The sequence below is a fragment of the Rhipicephalus sanguineus genome, chromosome 11 (genome assembly GCF_013339695.2).
Source record: "Rhipicephalus sanguineus isolate Rsan-2018 chromosome 11, BIME_Rsan_1.4, whole genome shotgun sequence".
Classification (NCBI taxonomy): Eukaryota; Metazoa; Arthropoda; class Arachnida; order Ixodida; family Ixodidae; genus Rhipicephalus; species Rhipicephalus sanguineus.
Window position 1 is genome coordinate 88,719,128 of NC_051186.1, and position 24,223 is coordinate 88,743,350.

Here is a 24,223-nt window from a genome sequence, read left to right on the forward strand (position 1 = left end):
GACGACGTGCACCATGCTCATTTTCGCTCCCGTGCTTGCACCATCCTTGAGCTTCAACGTCCCGGTTGACAGCATTTGCCGAAGCAATGGCATTTCTTCCGCAAGGATATTTCCGATAGAAAAACGCACTTGCAGAGACAGCGCAGCTTTCAATGCATCAAATGTAGGATGTGAACGGGATCCACCACACGTATGCATGGGATTTCCAAGTGGATGTCTTTACTGTTCAATATGGCGGATGATTCTCGACATCCAGTTTAATCTACACTAAAAGCTCGATATAACGAACACGGATATAACGAATTATCGGTTATAACGAAGTAAATGAATAGTAGTTGTCATAGATACAGTGTTAAAAATAAACGTTTATAACGAACTTTCTGATATAATGAAGTTATTTTCGTGGCAGATGCGACTTTGTTATATTGAGGTTTGAGTGTACAATAGACTCCCGCTTAAGCGGAACCTGAAGGGACCAGGAAAATATGTTTTGTATATAAGAGGAGTTCCATTTACCAATAGAAGAACGGGGGTTCAGAAATCAAAAGCGAAACCAATCATAATTGAGGCAAGTGTCTCATTAAAGCAGCAGTACAGTTTTAAGGGATTTCTGTTTACTGAGAGTACTGTACAAAGCAAAATTGGTGATGGAAAGGAAAAGCATTTGCAAGAGCTACATCTTTCATCACTTCCATAACAGCAAACCAGGAAACACAGCATACTGGAATACTAGTGCCCTGTTTATGTACTGGAAGGATCTCATGTGGCCGGCTAGCACTGCTGTATTCTGACCCTGCGAGCACTAGTATTCAGCCGTACAGTCGCTTCACGGCTCGCCATTGCCTTTTCTTGGCCCGAGAAAGGCAACTGTTGTCGGCTACGGTAGCACGTGCTGTAGCTCGCGCTACCGTAGCCGAGCTACACTAGGTAGATTTACCAAGCTACACAGATTACGCATATAGCTCGTCTTTCTCGCTACATCGCTTTGCAGTGAAGCGATCTTTATGAACAAATTGGGGGGGGTTACGTGTGCCACAATTCGGCAGGGATGCTGCACTGCGTGCATTTTTTTTTTACCTTCAAAGAGTTCGGAGGAATAGGGATTGCTTCAAAATACAGGCCAGTAAAGCATATAAAGTGCTTAAAAAGTGAAGCCACTAGCATGGACAAGGCGGAGCCAAATTTCCACACTTACCAATACGCCTACGACTGTAAGTACAGCCCGTGTTGACAAGTACAATCGTGCATGCGAGTGCCTTCTGCTTGGCAGCTATGCGTATGCCTTCTGTGCAAAGCAGCTTGGTAAAAACGGCATCCGCATTATGACAGCAAAGTGCAGGCACTATGCAGCTGGATAAAAAGTGGCACTTCCTTTAGCTAAAGCAGAGCAGAGCACAGGCGAAGGCTTATGCTCTCACGTTTAATTCACGGCATTTGATTCACCTTTATTTCACATCATACCCATATTTAATTAACTCCGATTCCCTTTAGCTTACCTTCACACCGATTCACCCTATGTGCTGAATGAAATCAGCATACTTGCTACATTAATTCACGTTTTATTGAACCTTAACTAATTCTTAGACAGGGAATGTGTTATGTGCCACACGCGAGTTTTGTTAATTTGCATTGTCCAATGCCATATGTTTTTACTCGCAAGGCTTTCGCCTTAATAATGCGAGCAATGCACAAATAGTGCCAGCGAAAGCTTCGCTGGAAGATTCACACATCACGCATGATTGTTATTAACGACTTTTATTTGTTCAATAGTAGAAAAATCACCTTCACACGGAAACGGAACAATGTTCCGTAAGCACTTGCTACTAGAAACGGCAGTGGCATCGACTCACAAAAAGCTAAAATGCATAAGGAACGAGGGAATCTATTCCAGCAGCAGAGAACAGAGGACTGCAGACTGCCACGTAATGCAGCAAACATTGGCACACCCACTACAAGTACAAGCGTGCAGTAATGGGTGGTACTGGGTGAGCTGGCATTCAACGACAGCACAATAATAATGCCATCATTTAACATGTGTAATGCTCATGGCGTATTTGCAAGTCTGCAACTGTGCTGTGTATAGTTAGCGAGAAGAAAAGTTGGCCTAAAGTACTTACTCCCTTTAGAGTGCAGTATCTGCTCCCTTTAGAGTGTCTTGGTCAGTGGGCCTCCTAGCCATTTTTGCTCAGTCAAAATGCACCAACTCAGATTGGCTACTGGCACTTACTGTCCTAAAGAATGACGCCTCCCTTCAGGTTTACTGTGAAGCTACGGCAGCGTGCTCCTAGAAGCACGAGCAAAGTTAGGAGACGCTGTCTCATAACTTTGCGCCTTAGAGTACAAAGGCATCAACACATAATGTGTTAATTCTAAAAAACTGAAGGTAAACCAAGCTGAACCTTCCATCCTCACATAGATTGGAGACGGCTGCGGGACGGAAACAGACGCGTCGTCACACTGCGCATGCGTCGCAGTGCAACAAAAAGTTCTTTACCAAACACCAGCAGTGTTTCGGGGCATCACTGAAGCCGGCACTAGTAATCATGGCTTCAGGTTGAAGTAAAGACAATATTCCTCTACGGTTACCGAAAGTATGCCAGTAAACAAAAAATTTCAGACTGAAATTCAACTTCCAAGAGGTCCCACGTCTGGCCACCCGTGCTGCCGGTGCAGTTCTTCAATGCTGCAACACAGCAGTTTGCGATACAGCAAAGTACTCCTTCAAACACTGCTCTTTTAAATCTATACATCATGCTTTCAACTTTCAATCACACTACTCCTTACGTTGGCCAGTGGTCAAACGGTGCGACTTCAAACAACGTGCACTCACACTACAGAACGTCTGCTCAAACGTCAACTCTCTCGGATGCAGCAATTAGTGCTTGGAAGACTTCACAGACAGGCATGTCATCAGCCCTGCAATATTTTAACACAGACAAATGTCGAAGTTTTCTGGCGAAACTGTCCTCGGGCACGTGAGAAAAACCTTCATCCAATTACACATGAAAGGACTCTCACTCAATTACACAGGCTCATGAACGGCAATTACATGTTAAACAAGCTCAAACAATTGTTTCTTAGTTAAAAAAGTTATGCCGTAAAACACTTCTATTCACCGTGTTGTAAAACCTGATTCGTAAAACACCCGTAAAGATACATACATGTTAAAGCTTAATTGCACAGTATACACATGCCAGATGTGGTTAGCCTTTTCTTGTAACATAGCACAAAATCAGAAGGCTGTGGCTAGTCAAGCACACAGGCTATTAAATGCAAGCAGCTCAATAAGACATTAGAAGTGCTAGCACTACCACACTCTACAACTTTCACTAACAGTTGACAGCATCATTAAACCTTTACATGCCATTAAAAAAAAAAAAAGAGAGAGAAATTGCTTGTACAGGTAGAAATCTGAATGTGTGTAATGAAATGTGTGTGACACTAGCAGTTAATTTAGTAACTGCAGGCCAGTTATATCGCGTTTCTGAAGATCTCCAGAAATGAAAAGTCTGAACTAAGCACCATGTACAGCCGACCAAAACTATCGTGCGCGAGCGCAGACATTTTTGTGCGTCAGCGACGTACGATGGATGCAAGTTGCAAAGAGGGCAAGAGTAAGTGCAGAAAAAAAAAGGCATTTGCATCGCCAGATAACAAGTGAAGGATCCACATTTGTCAGCTTATCTCATGTGTGGGGGTTGGGGGTGTGTGACGTCTGCGGGTTTCATTTTCTCGGTTGCTTGCTGATCTTCGGAATATAAGATACGAGTAAGACACGCTGCCTGTTTGTCTGAAGTGAGTTAATGCAGGGTGACGTTCTCACGAAGGAACAGCCAAGCAGACGATGGGCCCAGCCGAGCGCGTTTCGTGGGCATGCACTTACTCTCGCCCTGTTTGCAACTCGGCTCCGTCGTATGGCGCTGACACACAAAAAAGTCGGCGCTCGCGCACAATAGTTAAAGATTTGGGCGGCTGTACTATGAAGCCCTACTTCCTCGCTATCATCTGGTGAATGTACTCCCTAAAAAAAAAAACATCGCCCCGATATTAGAAATACAACTATGCATAAATGATTGCCAATATTCAGAAGAGGCGGAGGAACGAATGGATGTTCCGGACTAGTCCTTGGCAGTTTTGATTTAAAAAAATGTCCAGGACAATTCAAGCCTTTTCAGCTGCCCTCTACTTGCCTCTACTATCCCCAAGGCAAGGGAACCCTGCAACTTCAAATGATCGGTGGCAGATTACCTGATGGAGTTAGAAACTGCTGTAGTATATAAACACTTAGATGCACTAAGATGTACACCGATATACAGGAGTCTATTAGGTGTGGCATCATCAAACAAGAATGTAAACAGCCTTGCCGCTTTTTGCAGGCAGCCCGGCAGTACGGTAGTAGTTCACACTTGCCATTGAACTACCAGGTCTACAGACAAGCACAGCGAAAGCTATGGTAAATTTCAGTAGTCTATACAGAGCAAGTTGATCCGCTCCGTGACACAGATTGTGTACATACACTGATAGGCCTGTTTGCAGTTAACAGCGGAACAAGCAAACGAAGTGATTGAGTCGACCCGTCAGAATTCCCGGACTACCTGTTGGATGAGAGGCTACCTGTTGCAACTTCGGTGACAATACGGAATGGAACAGTCCGTTTTTAAATATTGGATCAGGATTTCTGTGTTGGGGACACGGGCTCCATGGCTCACAGGGCCTTTCGTGATCGACCAATCAAATTCGGCTATCATGCTTCAAGGTTTGCGCACTCCAAAACACGTGGAAAATCGCATTCTCGTCAGTTCCACAATGTTCTGATAGAGTTGTTCATTCATCCACAGTTCCACAGTCAGTGTTGAGGGAAAAAAAAAAAAAACGAATCCCACAACACTCTGCTCTAGAGGAGAAAAAGAGAAGTGGACAAGACCAAAGTTATAGACTTCAATGAAACTGTGTCACAATGAGTGATTGGCCCTGAGTTGAGCTATCGGGAGGCAAGGGCGAAGGTACCTTGCAGAAAAGACACAACAGTAAGCATGCTAACTGAACCTTGACCATGCCGAAGAAACCTATCGGGGAAAAAATTTCGGAGTAGCCAACGGTGCACAGCTTAAGCAGAGACAATTCCCAACCTGTCTTTACGTAACCTGTGGGGCCCAACTGGAATGGCTTCGTTTTCCTGGTAATGTCAGAAGCCCCCGCAGTGCTACGAAAGAGCAAGGAAATATGCAACGAACGTGATGTTCTTGTCGATTTCTACAAAGGTCTACAAAGGTCTGTTTAGTAGATGGTCCACAGCAGCCACTGCCAGTGCCTCCCAAAAAAGGCCATGCATTCATGTACTCTCGGAGAACTTCCAGTCGGCACTGTTATCAGCCGCATCATCAGGTAACACGCTGCTGGCCATGCTACTGGACAACACCTAGTAATCTGAGTAGGTTACACTAGATGGCACATGTAGGCCTTTGAAATGAAGTGCAGAACATGTGCACATATTCAAGTTGTACTAAAAGAGAAGCTCAAAATTATTTTTGCTGCAACTGTAAAGCCGCCGAATAACAAGCTGGCCATTTTATTTCAAATACTAAACATTTTCAAAATTTCAGCTAGCTAGCAAATGTGTAGCTTGTTCACACGAGCTTGCCTACACACAGTGTTGTAAAGATATGATACGGTACATGGGGTCCTAGGTTTGGGCATTTGGAAAATTTACCCAAAACCGATTGGTTCATTTCTGCAATTGCTTATCGTGAATGCAAGCCCAGGCAGCAAGGAATTCTTTTTTTTTTTTTATAGCACCGGTGTTCAGCTCGCTTCAACGGCAGTGTAATAGGTGCAGATTTCTCTATTCTAGAATGCTGGGATAGAAAAGAGTAAATCAAAAATGAAGAAAAGAATGAGGTACTTTGTAAAGTCCATCAAAGGTTCATGACAAAAAGTTGCAACATTCTAAGCATCATCACCAGGCGCGAAATGGGTTATAGTATAAAGAAAACCCAGTGTTGAAAGCCTGTACACTAACTAGACTCTTAGACAGGAGCCGGCAGTTACACCTGATATGCGACTGCAGCGGCAGAAAAAAGAAATCTGAAGTAGCTTTCCGTGGTGGATCACTAACATCCACACATTCATTCTAAAGTTGCCCATACGGACTGCCTAGCTGCTTCAGATGGAAAAGCCGTGCTTAGGGCAAAAACTCATCATGCGAAGAGGAACCAGATGTGGAACTAGAACATTCTGCTTCATAACTACGAGACCGCCTAGATCGATTAGAGAACCTACCGCTAACGAGGATGCAGAACACGACGGGAAGGACCATACCATACATACCACGTGAAGCAGAAACATCTAGGGCCAGGCTAGGCGACTCATCAGGAATAAAGGATGCCGTGCAAGCCGAACATGGACATGTAGATTAAAGCAAAGACCACCACTGTACTGGTCATATTTCCGTGCCATTTTTTGTATCCTTGTCCTGTTTAATTCAGAGGACAGGATGAGCGTTGGATAGCATTAGTCCTTCCTCCTGTCCTTCAACCTCGTTAGCGCCAGGTCCTTTCAACAGGCAAATGACCGACCCGCAAACGACCGACCCTAGCAAAATACTACTGCTTAGGCTGCTGCTGCTCGACTGGGAAGCGAACCTGGCCGTGGCCCTCGATGCCGGCCTCGACGACGTCACCGGCATGCACGGGCCCGACGCCGCTGGGTGTGCCGGTGAGCAGGAGGTCGCCCGGTTCAAGGGTGAAGCGCGCACTGGCTGCCTCCAACAGCTGCTGGATGGTGAACAGCATGTGCGAGGTGCTTCCCTTCTGCCGCTGCTGGCCATTCACCTTGCACCAGAGGGTGAGCGCGTGAGGGTCGCTCACGGACTCCTTGGGCAGGAACTGCCCCACGGGGCAGGAGGTGTCAAAGCCCTTGGCACGCTCCCATGGGAGGCCCTGAGCTTGGCACTGCATGACACAAATGGCATGCATGGAAGGGAATTCACTCGGAGGCACATTTTTGCTACACTACCTTATGAAGTTAACACATAAGAAAGTCGAGGAGAGCATAAAGGATGTTATTTGTTGGTTTTAATTGAAGCGCAGTAGTTAGAAGACGAATATAAGATCGCAGATTGTTGAGTAGGCATATGCCATGGGCTGCAGCCACCCACATGGTATTGTCATGCACAGTTCAAGAATCACACTTTAACTGAGTAGCTTAAACTGGGCAAACTTGTGCCCTACAAACAAGCAAGTCAGGGGAAATGTCTGCCACTGCAAGAATGCAGCCTCTTTTTCACCAGAGTTCGGCACCTCTTCTCCTCTTGTGCCGTGCAGTTCGCAAGTGCCCAAGTTATCAGTGGTGATCCTGGTGGTCAGGATCAAAAAAAAGTGTGTGAAAAAAAAAGTGTGAAAGATCAAAAAAAGGTGTGTACTTGGATGTTTTCGATTTTCCTGATAATTTTGTATGTTGTGCACATATGACTGCACAGCACGAAATCGCAGTTCGTTTTCCAATAAAAATTTTTTTCAACACAGGAAAATTCGACAAGTGTCGCCGGTTGACGACGACCATTTTACGAAGAGTGCGTTTTCGTAAATTCGGAACCATGCTGGCAGCTACTCAAGCTATATATTACAAATATCTTTCTTTTTGGCGGAAGTAGAAGTAAAGAGGAAATAGCTCTTATCATTTCATGGAATTCTGAGTAAATTATGTATTTTTAAAAATTCACGAAAAACGCTGCGTTTTTGAAAATCAGTCAAATTTGGGACGCTATGGCTACTTCTGTGAACATCTTAGCTTGTTCATATTTGCAGTATGAATAGGCCTTTATGTGAGTAATGAACCTCGGCATTTGTATTTCTCTAATAATTTTCAAAGTAGTAAATTTTCATGCTCGAAACACCAAAAAGACAAAAGTGCTCCTCCAATTAAAAAATCTATAATAAAAAAACGCCAATCTCAATTCTGTTCAAAGTCCCCCAAAATGTTCTCAAAGGACTGCAGAATGACATTATGAAAAAACATGTTGCATTGTTTTTATTAGAACAAAAGCAGAAAATGTCAAACATTGTGTTTCCAGAGTGTGGTGGCTACTGCATAAAGGACATCTCTAGTAACAAGAAAATACAGTAACACGTCTTTTTTCTTCTCTGAGCTTCACTAAACAACAGTAATGATCTACTGCCGGAAAGTGGGAACTGTTTTGTAAAGAAAAAGATCGCTCCAATTAAATGCATTTGCGTGGTTTGCGACTTCACGCCAGTGTTAGACATCCCTCAGTCCACAGTAGGCACTTTCAGCTGTAGCCTCCTTTTCTTTCATCTATTTCAGTTTAGTATAATTCATATCTTGCATGCTAGAGAACGCATTCCCTCCATGTGTCTCTTATGATGTGCTGTGCCACAATTGAGAGATTGGTATAAAAGGCAAGGTCTCTTCATGAATGGAAATCAATTTCTGGAGAGTGGTCGCCAAGAGGTTTGGTTTTCAACGCAGAATTTTCCTGCGTTGAAAAAAATTTTTATTGGAAAATGAACTGCGATTTCGTGATGTGCAGTCATATGTGCACAACATACAAAATTATCAGAAAAATCGGAAACATCCATTATACACTGTTCTTTGATCTTTCGTGGAATTGACCTGGTGTGCTCCACCAGTGATTTGCTTTCTCTGTTTCGTACGTACGCCGTAGACAACGTGGAAGGTGCAGCAAACGGCTGGTGCGCATACTTTCAATGTATCTTTTGTCAATATTATGGTGTGCTTAGTTAAAACACCTTTCCCGGTAATCAGAGAAGGACCTCACTTTACAACTCATCACCTCACAAATCTCCTGCAGCAAAAATTTTTCACATAAATAAATGGAGTTACCAACATTGCCACAGGCTCTGAGGTCTCTCTTCTTCCGTTCCGATGAGCATGCCGCGCACAACACAGGGGTAAATGGCACGGGGACAAGTTACCACACTGCATGTCGTGGCTTTAAGCATATTTTTCCTTTGAACGTGTTGGCTGCCACTTCCTGTTCAGACAAGCATGGCCACCGCGTTCACATAGCAGTATGCACACTATGGGCATCTAATGGCATTCCATGATGGTAACAGTAACTATAATGTACTACTATGACACTACCTATACAACACAGCAGAAGAAGCAGTGCACAGCACTGTAATCGAGTAAATATGCTAACAATTTTCATTTGGCACGGGTTGAGGCAGTCCTCACCTGTCTCTGCAGCTGCCGATCAGTCATGTCCAGTGCGACCACATATCCCGCCACGTAGTCGAGTGCCTCTTCTGCTCGAATGGCCGACCCTCGGCGTCCTACGACCACACCCAGTTCGACTTCGTGGTCTAGCTCTTCGCAGCCCCGAGGAATCTGAAATGGAGAAGTCGATGGGTGCATCACTGATAGCGAACGTAAAAAAACTATATGGTTTTCAAGCGACATTACTAAAAGCAACTCTTTCAAAGTGATGATTCGACTACCATGACAACAATGGCAACTTCTAGAGAGGAAATGCTTTTATATGCTGGCTCTTCGCAAGAAGTCCGAATTCAATGACGGACAAGTGTCTTTCAATTGGCATGCCTGACCAGCTTTCAGGCACTTGTGAAACATGGGTGCCCTTGTCTCTCCGACACTGGCCTACTTTTGCCGGCAGTTCAATCATTTCAATTATAAATGATGACAAACAGAGATCCAGCCTCACAAGCAAACCACAAATCGTTCCCTCTTGAAAGGTATCTACAGTACACTCTCGATAATTCAAGCTTGAGGGCGCCCCACGATTTCGCTTGAATAAATGAAAGTTCTCATCAGTACCACTTTGGGGAACATACGAACTTGTGTAGTAATATTTATTGTTTCTTAGGGCAGCAGCAATGCCACAGACAGCTGTGAATGAATGCCAGTAACGCTTTTGGATATCAGTGATCATATTGGTACTCTTTACAGGGTGTGAGTGTAATAATATATGGTGCGTGCGGGTTTCAAATAGGGCAAAACAAAACAGTGTGCCGTGCAGTGGCGACTTGCGTTACGACTTTTGTGGCCCTTTGAATGTGTGCACCATGTGGGGGCAAATCACGTATGTGTCGTGCGGTGGCGAAGAGGACGGCAATCGTGTGCGCGGCATGCCTCGGGACAGCGTGAGCAGTGCGTGGGCCGTGCGCGAGAGTGGCATTCCAAGACTGGGATCTCCTTCGCTGGGCGTCCGGTCCGTGGGAGGAACCACAGCCCTACCTTCTGGTGCCTCGACGTAACGGAGCGTTCCCGCTACGGGAAGATCGAGCCAGGGACTGTGTACGAGGCCGGGCCAAGCCTCGACGCCGTGTGCAGACGGGCACACTCGGGGTTCGCCCCACGAGCACGCATGGGCCGAGGCCGTCAACAGTGGAACGGGTCCCTTGGGCGCAGAGTTCCGGCATCAACAGCCGCGGAGTACACCCCGTGACTCCACGCGGCTAGACCAGCACCGAGCTATGGCATCGACACACGGTCTACGCACGACGCCTTCAACTCGGCGACCTCATCGGCTCCGATGGCAAACGGTACGCCACTGCTTGACTATTTCACGTAGCAGCCATCACGTCGCATGTAACTGTTTTCTATATTCGTTCAGTCTTTTTGTGTGTGTAAAGACGTCTTGCGTGTGCTTGTCCCCGTGCGTGCTGCGTCATTCTTTCTGGAGCTAATCCTGAACCCAAACAATGTCGCAGTGAGCATGCTTCCTCAGTCAACATGGAATTGTTAGTACAGATAATTTTCGGCACATACCAGCGAAAAGTAGGAATTAACCAAATGAACACGATGGAGCAGTTTGAATGTAGCAGCTTTTAAGTACGCTGAAAAGCTACTAGGTCAACCAAAAATTTCATGTTTGTGTGAATTATCAGAATTTCAATTACCACCATTCTGCTGCATCTTGCACTATGACCAGAACATCCTTTTTTACAAAACATTAATGTGAATAGTCACAAAGTCATGTGAAGCTAGAAGGAGAAAGTATTGCGAAGCCCATGGGCTAGCCACTATTCCTGTGCTTTCCGAGCTGCCATATACTTGCTCTCACAGGCACTGGCAGCAGAAATCTTGGTAGGAAAATATGATGGAACGAAATCACATGCTGCAGAACACCCAGTGCTGTGAACCAACTGAACACACGCCCATAAGTGCAACTACTAAACAGGGCTCTTGCATGTAAGCCGAGCAACGTCTCTCTCTTCTTCCATGACAGCAAACAGCTGTGGCTTTACATACCTTCACGATTTATTTTCCAGCTTACTAGCAGTAGTTCCAGCCCACCAGTGTGTTTCATCGCTGTGCAAGGCTTTGCACAAGCAAGGAACGTGTAGATTCGCATAGAATAAAAATGAATGGCGTTATGCTAACGAAAACTTAGAATTATTTTGTAAGTGCGATTTGTAGTGCATGTGCCAAATTTCACCATTCTGTGCCAAGATAAAAGAAACACTGCATCAATGTCAACAATCCCTTAACACTTTGACACGCTTTGTAGACAATTGTATACACCACTTGTTTTTGCTAGCTGTGTTGACTAGTGGCTAAGAAAGCGCAAAGTTCATTGACCATTTGGTGAATTGAACCTCTTGCTTAAAAAATATGTCTTCATTTAACTTCATTTCACAGTTTACTGCTGAGCATAGTCACACTGCTGAAGGCACTACCATGTTCAACGAATAGCTTGATGTGCCACTTCCCGCGAGCCAAGACGAAAGTATAATTTTTCTTTGCTCAAAATGAACATAACTGAAAATGAACTTGCGCTGTATTTCTAGCCTGAGATTTGATTCTATTTATGCATAAACGGAGCATGAACGACTTCAGAATAAAGAGATATTTAATTATAATTGAATTAGAATTAGTTACTATAAAACATATAAATTAATGTATAATGACATTTTTGCTAAAATAGAATATTCAGTGCATTAAAATAATGGTATGCAGTGATTCCACTCCTGCGCCAACTGCACCAAAGTGCGCCAAATTGTATTTACTGCGCCATCCTGATAATATCGACGAAAATTGCGCCAAACTGCGCCAAAGTCTCAGGTTTGGGGGCGTCTATCACCGGCAATCGCACCGCCGGCGCTTCAGAACATGTGCAGCTTGATTTTGGGGCTGCCAAAGTCGCAATCATGGACCAAGAATTATTCGGCTGAATAAATAGCGCTCGTGCGTGCGTCCCGAGTAAGTCACAATGCCGTTGCAGCAAAACGTTGCAGCGCTCTTTCCTGTCTCCCTTCTTCTTTCCTGCTGGTTGCGCAGTAAGTCGAGGTCACAATGCCATGCACGGTGCCGATGCAGCTTCTGTTCTGCAAGTCGGTTCGACAGCAAAATGCGCTCTCCGCAGAGGCTCGTGACGTCTAGGCCTATCGGTAGCGAATAGGTTGCGAGGGCGATTCATCGGCGGACGTCGTCTGTTCCCGAAACGCTGCTGATAGCTCGTTTCAAGCGTCGCACGGCACGTAAGGAAAGCAATGTTCAGTAATAACTACATGCGTGCCGCTAAAATGTCTGTCACTTCTGTTTCTGGACATCGCGGAATAATATCTGAGATCGCTAGAGGTAGATATAGAACAATATAGGATTTTTCTTGCTTCGCGTTTATGGAAGAGCACGCGAACGGTGGGAACGCGTTGACACTTTTCCTCAGATATACTTTATCCATGGATCTTCATCCAGAACAGCTTTTTTCATAATTCCTTCCCCCAGCACATCCGAGTTTGTAATCACTCTGCGGTGAATACCCCCTAAAAGGCCCTGCCCCTTCGAGCTCACGAGCTAGGGTTCCAATTCGAATTTTTTGCTTGCTTTTTTAAAAATGTCATCTGATTAATAAAAAGCATATCTCCTGGTCGGAGCAGCCGCAAATGTGCAGCTGTAGCGGGCCCGTCGCTGACGGCCCACAGCATAGAGTTAATATACTGACTCTAGAGGAAAAGCTGGGCCGCGAGACCTATAACCACAAGAACGCTGACATCTTGGAACGTTGTCATTCTTGCCATCACATATCAATCCTAAAGAAGCATCTGCACAATTAAAAACTTGCGGATATTGTCTTGTGTTTATTTTGAATACTTCTACGAAAGAATACAACGGCTATTTATGCAATTTACTGCGCGCGGAAAGGAGCGTTTGCAGGCTGGTTAACTAGATGGCACCACCATATCAACACTCGCGAGTACGCGAGTGTGTGCTTGCGGCCGATTGTGCCGGTTTGTGCGTCGTGTTAAAGCCCCTGAAACTTCGTTTGCGTCTTGTATCTCGTAGTTGTCATAGTGTCCCGTTGTGTGCGTTTTCTGTCGCCGCGTACCACTCGACTTCATGTGACAGCCCTCTTTTCTTTCAAGCTAACTTCAGTGCAAACCAGGACGGACGGCAAAGAAGAGATGGGACAAGCCCTGAAGGTTATGTACGAATTAGTCGGAACCGATTTTTTAAGATTTTTTAACGGCGATAAAGCTTCGTGGGCCGTGTAACTTTAGTTTTGATTGAAGCTTTCGGGAGATGTCTCACTCACGTTCCCCGCCGCATGCTGCAATCGACATTTTTCTGCTTTATGGCTCTCTGCGCTGAAGTACGGCAGCAATGAGCTGAAAAAGAACGTGGATACAGGTGTCTCGCCATTGCAAGTCGAATCAGCGTGCAACCACGGCCTACGGACTTTGCTCCGAGCTGCGAATCTGTCGAGTGACCTCTGTGCCAGCGAACGGAGAAACTTTGGTATGGAGTGCCTAGTAAAAACCATGCACAAACAGGTGGAAATGTTAACTGCTTTCAATCGGGCCAGCTGCTCAGACAACGCTACACTAACACACGGCTTCATGCATCAAAACGCAGCTGTTGTTCCCTGAACAGCGCGTAGCTGGCTTAGGTTGGTAGATTAAAACTGATTACTACCGTCAAATATAGCGAGCATCTCAGGGTCTGGCAACGTTCATTTTGTTCCATCATGGCGGAACCCATGCGGTTATAGGTTTCAATGCATGGGCCCTATGGGGAGCTTTTCCTCTAGAGTCAGTATATTAACTCTATGGCCCACAGTGAAGCGGCTGCGCCATGTTACACGTCCGCCCCTCGCGTTCGAGGGTCAATAGCTGACGGTTAAAAAAACTCAATTTCGCTTAAGGGTGAAGCAATGAATGCGATATCAACAAATTGTATTGTTAAACGAAAGTAAGGCTAGCAGCTAACTCTTTTGGATCCGATCTCGCGTAACTCAACAAAACGCCGGTTTAAGGGGATATGGCCGCTTCAGGAACCGAAGCGTCTTCGTGCTTTGAGTTCTCTAAACGCGAAGTAAGTGTTGAGAGCACAGCAAGTTTACGAGCCGTCTCCTGATGCCTCGAGATAGCGCGCGCGCAAGCGACAGTGCCTTTCCAACGATGCGGTTGTCTCCCCCCCCCCCATCTGCTCCCCCGGCGTCGCTCCATGCTCCTTACGAAAGACCGGCGGGGCGTTTCCTCTATGTTTGATGAGCAATCAACGGCAGGCCCGCAAGCGGGAAGATGTTATCTCATACGCTCTCCGTGCGACGGAGACAGACGGCCGGCTAGTTTAATCTCCGCTTCAGCCGCGTTCGTCACCAGCGCTCGCGAGCTTTTACCCGCAGCTAGAATGCGCGTGGTGATGTTATTAATTTGGACTTTATACGGAAAATTACGGCAACAGCGACGGTAAAAATCCGCCTAGAATGTCCATATAATTGCTATCACAATAAAAATTTTAAAAAAATTGAGGAGCTGTGAAGTGGATGATAAGTGAAGCTGCTTCGCGCATGGCACAAAGGTGACATGGTGCAGGACAGTTTGGTATGTAAGGCCAGGTTGTTAACGGCCAGGCTGTTAACTTTGAATACGCAATAATAATGCGAAAGCCTTAGATGCTTTATCAAACACGAAAACTGACCGTCGGGCGGCGTTCAATTGACGTAAAAAATAATCATGTGATGTCGTCATCATCACGTCATACACCGTCAAAACTTGTGATGCCAACATGGCGTCATATATCCTGATGTCACGTGGTGATGTAATCACATAACATCGTCGCTTTACACTGCTTCCGTGATCGGTGCACCGATCAAGGAGGTAGTGCAAAACCATGTGAGGTGCAGAAAGCTTGCAGAGAGGGAGGGGGAGAATCAACCCGTCGATCGAGAAGAAAAAACTTGGCTTTCGCCTTGGAGTTTTCTTAGGGGAATGCATTAGGGACAGTGTGGCTCTTTGGCATTGAGGCACTGCTGTACATCACGAAGTTTGTCTACCACGTCTGCTGATAACCACATAGATGTATTTAGAGTTTTATTTCATAAATTACAATTTTATTTATCCGGTATTCTGTTTATTTGCTAATGTCGAAAATAATCGCCGGAGAGGTTAATCCAGAACACTCAACTGCATGAGTCCTTATTTTTTGCAGGTTATGGTTGGGTTTCGCATTTACCTACGCGTACGCCTTCCGCATAAGAATGGCCGACACTGCAGCTTGTGACCACTGCGGAAGTGATGAAACGATTGAGCATATTCTGTGCGACTGTCCACAGTACTGTTCGCAAAGACAGTCGCTTTGCAACGCGCTTGATAAACTGGACGACCGAACTCTTTCGGAAGAATGAATCCTGAGCCACCGGCAGGACTTAACGTCACAGAAGAAGGTTGTGCAGGCGCTAATGCGCTGTCTGCGTTCAACCGGTCTATCGCAACGGCTCTGATAGGACGTCCTGCATGTGTGCATTTTTTTCTTTGTTTTTATTTTATCTCTTTCTCTCTCTGTCCTCGTTCCGACCCCTATATCCCCACCCCTGTGCAGGGTAGCAAACCGGTCACTCGCACCAGGTTAACCTCCCTGCCTCTTACTTTTCATCTATTTCTCTCTCTCTCTATTTTTTCATTAGCGAGTGAAGTATGGAGTTCTCCTGAGATGATTTTTTTCGTGACAATTGCAATGATTCAAAATATTTCTAGCCTTCATAAGAGCCCCATAATAATTTTCAGGTGCTTGAATGCAATATACTTCTGTAGTGCACTCCAGGATGTAAAATTTGCTGCTCCAGAGTGCTCCCAGATGCAAAATTATGTGCTCCAAAGTGCTACAAGATGAAAATTTTTCCCGCTCCAAAGTGCTCCAAAACGGAATTTTTGCTGCTCCAAAAATTGCTCCAAATCAGAAGTCCTCGGTAGCATCGCTGGTTATGTCAATTTGACGCATTTACAGACAGTTCTTCATAGGGGGCGCCTGAAAGGGTTAAGCGAACCTTCTTGAGCTGTTCTGCAGTTGCAAATTATTCTTGTTTCTGAACATGCAAGAAATAGGTTTGCAATGGACGGAATTATGGGCCGCCTAAAGAGGTTATGTAAGTTCAAAATGTTTTTGAATTACACTATATTTGTGGAAAGCTTGCCTGGCAGTGGAGCAAACACTATGGAGGCAAGGCTTGTGCAGATTAGTGTGACTACGCTACTAGTGTGGCAGCTTGCAGCAGATTTCAGTTCCAGTTTTGCTTGCTCACAACGTTGATGTGTTTAGAAAAGCATATACATACAAAATGTGAATGGAAGAGAGTCATTCTGATTGTTCAGTGTGCATTTCGGTGTCCCATTTCCAGTTTACTTTTCTTAGAGAATTAACCCTTTGTACGTTTGCCTATATTTTTGATACGATGATATAAAAACCAGCTGTGGTACATTGATATAAACTACAAAGAAATAGTATAAAACAAATTTCATCAAAAGCAAGCCATGAGTTTACTGAAAAAAAAAAAGTGGGACATACGTGTCCCACTGACTCATGAGAGTGTTTTCAAAAAGTGGGAAAACATTGTCCCACTGACTCACGAGGGCAACGCCTCGCAATTGCATCAACGGGTATTTGGGATGATATGGCCGAAGCAAGTGGTACACGGTATCACTTCTCATGTTGTGCTGAGGAAAGTTGTGCGGACCTCATTTCCAGCAGTAGAACCCCACCTGCACGTGCGCCTCTTGTGAGCCTTCACAGTGCTGTGGTCTGTTCCTGTAAAGCTTACTTCACCTCACGCACCAACCATTTTACAGCGAAAGCTGTTATGAGATCATTTCACCGGCCGTTTTTGGCGCCGTAGTTGTCCGCCGCCGCCGCCGCCGGTGTCCGTAACCAGTATCGCTCGAAATAAGAAAAAAAAACGAAATAAGAAAAATTCCAGGATGGAACGAGGTTCGAACCTGGGCCCTCTGCGTGTGAGCCCAGTATTCAACCTCTGAGCCATGCCGGTGGTTTAAACTGCTTTGCAAAAAGGTCCTATACAGGATTCGTGTCGGGAACGCACCACATTAGCATATGCAATATAGCGTGGTAGAAGAGTAAAATAAGCACCAAGCGTTGCACAACGCGAATTCTATAACCAGGCGTCACACAATGCGAATTGCGCAACGAGTAGGTGTTGATTGCTTCCAACCCATTACAAAGGTCTCTGCATAATTCTTCGTCGTCATCAGGCACAGCATCAACAAAGTGCGCATAATGCCTTGCATGCGTTTAGCAGATAGCACGGCTCTCCGTAGAATGACGAAAAATGGCACAGTGCCTGCTGCCCTACTTCTCAAAAATTACAATGATTATAGCGTAGTGGGTTCCTCGCAAGTGCACTTGTATTGGTTGCCAAGGAAGCCCACAAGCGCATGATCCATTTCCTCGGGGTCTCAGTAAAGTTCTTCGCACACCTCCCCCGTCTCTCTCCCACGTCAGCGTATGTTATACAGCATGACGGCAGAGGAAATAGCGACAACGAATGTCACGCCCAGTGCAAATCACATAACTGGTGGTGGCTTGTTTCAAGCTTCCAACCATCAAAGGGTCCTGAGCGTACTTCTTCATCGCACATCGTCGACGTCAACAACAAGTGCACATACTCCCTTACAGACGTTGTAGTTGTGCCTCGCTTTCTCGCAGAATGACGAAAATGGCTTAGTAGGCGCTTCAACATACTTCACGAAAATTTGATTTATGGCGTAGTGGTACTTTTCGTAGTGTATTGTATGTATCCCAAGGCTAAAAAGGGTCTACGCCACCGTCAGCTTTCGCTGTGATTGTGCTGCGGTTCACGTGGGATCTGGAATTTTTTTTCTCTCCATTTGCCGTCTCTGCTCCGCTATCAAATTGACGAGTACGGCTGTTGTGCCTGAATATGTGGCTACTTCGTATATGGTATAAAGAAAAATATTTCCATGCACCAATATGAGCAATTACGCTGAGGGATGAGCATGGCGATTTCGCAGGGGTTTGTGTTTCGATGCATTTATCGGTCAAGTTATTGCACAAATTTGCAAAAACACGCAATGACTGGAACCTAAAATTGCCTCTGAAAAATCAGAAAAAGAGGAAATTATCTGGCATTTAGATTGGTAGGTTCTTTCTATCTGAAGATGATGAAAATTCAGAAGCTACTAAAAAAATTGATTGAAATTCAATGTTACTGTAACACTACTTCCGCCCTTCAAAAACGTGGTGAAAGAATTTTCCTCGAGATTACGAAGACTTAGGCAAGATATGAGTGACTTAGCGTTGCGCTAATTGGCAACGGGTGATGTGGGAGGAAATTTTTTTTGCAGATTGAAAAGTGAGACGTATGTGTCCTGGTGCCGCATAAAGGGTTAAACGATGGGTTTGCAGCCACACACAGACCAACTTATGTCAGGGACACCATGCTTACTAACGAGAACAGGAGTGCAGAAAACAAGGTGCTGTCTATGAAATGAAAAACAAAAAAGCAATTTTTTTGCAAAGTGAGCGATAATTTTATGACTTCCCATAACCGTCTTAGTTTTTATAATAATGAAGCATTTATTTGAGGCAGGGAAAGGAGAAAATAATAAAATTAAGTGCTATTCCACGGTGCGCTAGCAGACAGGCGTTTCAGTTCTGTGGCTTCCATGGCACTGCCAAGAAGCTTCCCTCGAGTATAGTGCCACGGGTTTAAGGTTCCCACATTACAGAGTTGTTTTCCCTGTGCTGAACTTACCATTATAGACTGCCCTTCGGTAATGTAGGCTGTTGGAGGTTTCATGAACAGCAGCGGCTCCTTGGGCACAGCGTGGCCCAATTCCTCGGCATGCTCCCTGTCAGAAGATAAAGCCACTGGAATCAGCCTCAACCAACCACTTGAAGTATCGCACCTGCCTTTATAAAGTTTACCTTCAACCTCTGGAGGTCAGAGCAATATGCACAAAATGAAGATGTGAACAGAAGTGAGTGTGACGACACAAGCGCCAGAAAAGAAGGTCTTGATGGTTGCTAGAAGAAGCATCAACCGAAGTTTCTGTATTATGGAGACTGTGAAGTACACGGGATTCCTATGAGCTGTGACAAAGACTACATTGGGCAGTTGGCTAGATGGCTGAACGATCACTTCAGAGAACGCAGCAGTAGTGAGCACAAATCGAAGGACGTTCTTTTTGTCACTCACTGCAGCATGCATCGATGTCAAGCACAGTTCAAGGAAGCAGATAACAGTAAAAAATAAATAAAAACACCTTTTATGAGAGATACCTTAGGCCGAAATGATAGCCATGCTCAATAAGACTTGCAACACAGGAGCGCGTGGCTTCACTTCTTCAAAGATTGCGCGTGGCTTCAACTTGGCTTTATTTTTACGACTAATTGCTATTCTCTCACTTGGATAGGCACTAAATGACAAAGTATTGTTTAGTTGAGGAAATGAGCGCCAGTTGAAGCCATGTGCAATCTTTGAAGAAGTGAGGCAACGCGCTCCCGTATTGCAAGTCATATTGAGCACAGCTGTACAGGCTAGGTGCACATTGTGTCAGCAAGCTATCTACCGAGTTATCTGACACTTGCATTACTGCAGGCTGACTGTATATAGTTTTACAGTCACAGCTGATGTGCATTTACCATCAATTCATGCATGTATATGTGTCTTAAACGCATAGCATAGTTGTGGCATAAAGAAGGACGACTACATTAATGTAGAGAAGAACATGTCAGAGGCACATGTGTTTTTTTGTGCACTGGTCCTTTCTGCACTGCACCGACTCAGCCAACATCATCTCCCTCTGAATGTACAGTACGGTCCACTGTTAAAGGGAACACTCGAATGAGCAACTTTCATTTTTTTGGCCCCCTAACGGCTAGTGGATGTGGAAACATTGTTCGTGCACGATACTAGTCTATCATAAGGGTTCGTAACTGTCGACCACCAGTGGTGTTATCCAAATCTAGGCCATTAGGCTTTTGCAGGAGAGCGAAATCCGGACATAACAGAAAATCAAGTGTTCCTTTTAACAGTGGACCCGTCTGTACATATGTCTGTCCTGCAAATAAACATGTCTTGAAAAATCTGCCTCAAATTTTGTGCCATTGCTCTGTCGTTATGCACCAATGAGCCCATGATGCCCCTGTGAATTCCACACGTAAGTCTTCTCTCCAATTTTTTGCATCCAGCAACTGACCTTGAAGGTCCCACAAAATCACGCCAATGCATCCTTCACAGCGCAAGATTATGGCCGTCTTTAAATAATCACTTTCACATTGGGGTCTACAGTGGTGCATCCAGCACTAACAGCAAGAGATCATAAGCCAATGCGAAATCACAAGAAATGAGTGCTCGCTTCACCATTAAAGGTGTCTAGCCTGACCTCAAAACTGATCAAAATTGGCCAATATGCATATGCTAAAGGAACGTCTCTTCTGCCATCAGTGGATGCAACAACAATTCAAGAGTTCCCCGGAAGCCATGCAGCGCCAATTCCTTGAAATATGGACAACCCCGAGAGAAGTTTATCAATAGGCTGTGCGGTAGACTAACAAATGTTTGTCACCGGCCAAAACTGTGATGCACGTCGACCAAGATGAGAACGTATTTATTGAAAATTTGGCTTCTAAACGTAAGTAAATACATTTTAACTTTAGTTGGCATCCACCAAAGCTTTCGCCAATGTTTCATCCCGACCAGACGTGATTTCTTCCGACCATTGTGGAATAGTGCAAGAAACACACAGCGACACAGGCCAAGAGAGACGATACAGGCGCTATTCCACAGTGCATTCGTACCAACTAGCGCAGCTTTTTTTACTACTGCTCTTCCAACCCTCGACTTCATCAAATGTTAGCAATGTACGACATTTATGACAGAGGTGCTTGGTTATGGCACTTGCTTTCCTTGTACTTGACCCCTCAGCAAGATTTCTCCCATTACTCTCCAGGAGAGTTCTTGCTGCATCAAGCATTTCGCCCATTGTCTCACTTCTTACACGTTACATAAAGCAAGCGCACCAAGTCACGGCTCTGTAAGCAAATTCATACAGTTTGAGCAAACCTATCAAGCCGCTGCTGCAAACTTTGGGGCTTGAAGAAAAATAAAAAATGAGCAAGGTAATGCAGTGCGGTACGACGTTTTGGTAAAGAATTAATTAAGCACAAAAGTGGCACATTCACACAACCAGAACACACACAACACTATGTATTTTTGTTGCGTTGTGTGGGTGTGTGCATATGTAAATGTGCATTATTTTGCTCGATTAATTTTATACAAACAGGAACTACCAACTAGCCCAGCGAAAAGTTATTTTACAGAGTGGTATGAGGTGGCAATATGTTGAATGCTGAATTCAAAACATGTGCCAGACAGAGCACTGTCTTTTGGGTAAAAGGCGTGTCTGTAAGGGTTTGCCTACATGTGCAGAAAATGGTGATGAGTGGTACATGTGACCACCGATGTACTGTTGAAGCCTCATTGTGATCGTTTTGCTGAAAGCATCAGACAGCGGCACAGCCAGAGAAGCAAGACATCGATGACAGGGAACGTTTTCAGGGGATCCACAGCAGGGCACCACTTTGTCACATGTTACTAGGCCAATGCTGCATGGATTTATCTTCCAGCGATGTTCATTATGCGGTCTGATGAACATAGCAAAGTCAGAGCAACGTGCACCAACTGCTTGCGAGACCTAGCTGGCCACGTTGGATACCTGGCTTACGAGCCAGGTATCTGAGCATCTGAACACTTAGCTGTAGGGTGGGTCATGCTTGTTGATGTCTTAAACCAAAGCATACAGAAATGTTTACAGCACTGCATTTACACGAACAGGAAAGGGGTTTATGCTTTTCTTTGCCTTGTGGGCCTTCACAAATGTCACGAACGCACGATTCTAGTGTTTATGAACACTAGGGATTTGGTCAGATGTCTGCGACATCAACTACGGGAAAGCTTAAGCAAGTATAACCAAATAATTAAAGTGCCACACTTAATATGCAGTACATACAGCAAACTACAGAAATGCAGTGGCGCAATATCATCTCCCACGCATGTCTTCTTCTACGTAACACGTCAGCTGTGGAAGCAAGTAGGATCGCGCAATGCAAGAGCGATAAGCCGCAGATACCGACAGTTCAGTTTGGTACATCTGCATTTCCGACCGGAATTTCGCAGATATTTTGTAACCGACAGCCTGCTTGCATGTCGCTGTTCTACCCAGATGCATTAGCCCCTTCATGATACGCTGCACCAACCCCTCCCCATAAAAAAATATTGAAACAGTATAGCGAATTCCCAGGAAGCACGCTGTAGTTTGATATTGGTGAAGTCAGTATCGATGCAAGGCCATACCGCTTGCCTGTATCTTCTAAGACTATTTTGTTTATTTGATTCTACTAGCGGAGGGTAATAGCCCCGATGAGAGCGGCGGTACATGATACGGAGCCAAATGCTGTAAAAGGCCGCACTCCGAAGGCTATCAGCATTCCGGAGACGCAAAATGTCGCACTCCGGATTACGCAATGAACAGCTGTCAACGTCCACTGGCGGAATGCGACGTGCTGACGACATCCGTGAAGTTTACTCGATACAGAGGAGGAAAAAAAGCTAAACAGGCGCAAGGATATTAGCGTGGCCGACACCACAAGGATTTGGTTGTTTTCGCCTAACAACGTGGGATAACGTTCTAGGAGAAGTTCCCGAAATACTGACTAGTTGGCAAGACGCACGCGGGACCCGACTTGGTCACACGAAAAATAAAAGATCATCGCACGTTTATCGCAGATCCGTCCGTCCCCCTCTCTCCGCAGCGGCTAGTCGGAGGTGCGTAAACACGAGAAAAACAGGACCCTATAAACTCACCGGTAGTTTCTTCCAACGCATATAATCTTCCTGCCGAATTCCACAAATCTGCTTAGTCTCATGGTTGCGTTCCGGCGTTCTTTTTCCCGCTGGTAAATTTAAAGTTGTCTCGCCGAAAAAACAAGCGGCACGACAGCAGCCCAAGTAGAGTCCCAAGGAGCCCGCAGTACCGAAAGTCGAGAGCTGACCGGATTGGATTGGATTGCCTTGACGCGGGCTTCTTTATCCTGTTGGCGTGGTCAGAGGAGGCGCTGGCGTGGTATAGGTGACGACTGTGTACAGCTTTTGAGAGAAATATACCGAGAAAATACAGTTTGTATAGAATGGGAAGGAATAAGTAGCAAGGACAGCGTTGAAATTAGCAAGGGGCTGAGACAGGGATGCCCTTTGTCCCCGCTGTTATTCATGCTGTACATGGCGAGGATGGAAAAAGCGCTAGAAGGTAGCAACATTGGATATAATTTGTCACACAAACAGGTCGGAGCGATGGTTGAGCAGAAGCTTCCAGGTCTATTTTATGCTGATGATATTGTCTTATTTGCGGACAGTCAAGATGATATACAGCGACTGGCAGATATATGCGGAAGGGAGTGTGAGGCTCTAGGACTAGGATTTAGTGCAACAAAATGTGGATTGATGATATTCAATGATCACGGAGACCATACGGTCTTAATACAGGGCCAAAAAATACCGAGGGTAAGCGAGTACAAGTACCTCGGAGTATGGGTAAATGAGGGAGATAGATATATGGAGGTACAAGAGAAAGCATCGGTAGCAAAGGGAAAGAGGAATGCTGCAATTATGAAGCACAGAGCTTTATGGGGATACAATAGGTACGAGGTGCTTCGAGGGCTGTGGAAGGGTGTGATGGTTCCGGGGCTTACATTTGGGAACTCAGTGGTGTGCATGAAGTCAGAGGTGCAAGCAGGAATGGATGTAAATCAAAGGACGGTGGGCCGCCTCGCCTTGGGCGCTCACGGGAAGACGACAAATGAGGCGGTGAAGGGTGATATGGGATGGACAGGCTTTGAAGTGAGGGAAGCGCAGAGCAAAATGAGATTCGAAGAGAGGCTGAGGAAAATGAAGAAGAGTAGATGG

The 24,223-nt window shown here is 45.3% G+C and overlaps 1 protein-coding gene across 1 annotated transcript; it reads right to left on the bottom strand.

The window, feature by feature from the left end:
* Positions 1 to 1,736: 1,736 nt before the first annotated feature.
* Positions 1,737 to 23,324, bottom strand: LOC119373870 (acylpyruvase FAHD1, mitochondrial). The gene is made up of 4 exons (XM_037643934.2): positions 23,126 to 23,324; positions 19,013 to 19,109; positions 9,217 to 9,369; positions 1,737 to 6,950 (listed from the first exon to the last, which is right to left on the bottom strand). The coding sequence occupies exons 1-4, from the start codon at positions 23,185 to 23,187 to the stop codon at positions 6,603 to 6,605; spliced, it is 660 nt and encodes a 219-aa protein (XP_037499862.1). The 5' UTR covers positions 23,188 to 23,324; the 3' UTR covers positions 1,737 to 6,602.
* Between the last annotated feature and the right edge of the window lie 899 nt (positions 23,325 to 24,223).

What these genes read in the sequence shown, in the direction of transcription:
- LOC119373870 (XM_037643934.2), bottom strand. Translation starts at nt 23,187, where the DNA reads ATGAGACTAAGCAGATTTGTGGAATTCGGCAGGAAGATTATATGCGTT. An exon ending in TGCGTTGGAAGAAACTACCG is followed by an intron (nt 19,110 to 23,125) that starts GTGAGTTTATAG and finishes ATCTTCTGACAG; the next exon opens with GGAGCATGCCGAGGAATTGG. An exon ending in CCGAAGGGCAGTCTATAATG is followed by an intron (nt 9,370 to 19,012) that starts GTAAGTTCAGCA and finishes TCTCCATTTCAG; the next exon opens with ATTCCTCGGGGCTGCGAAGA.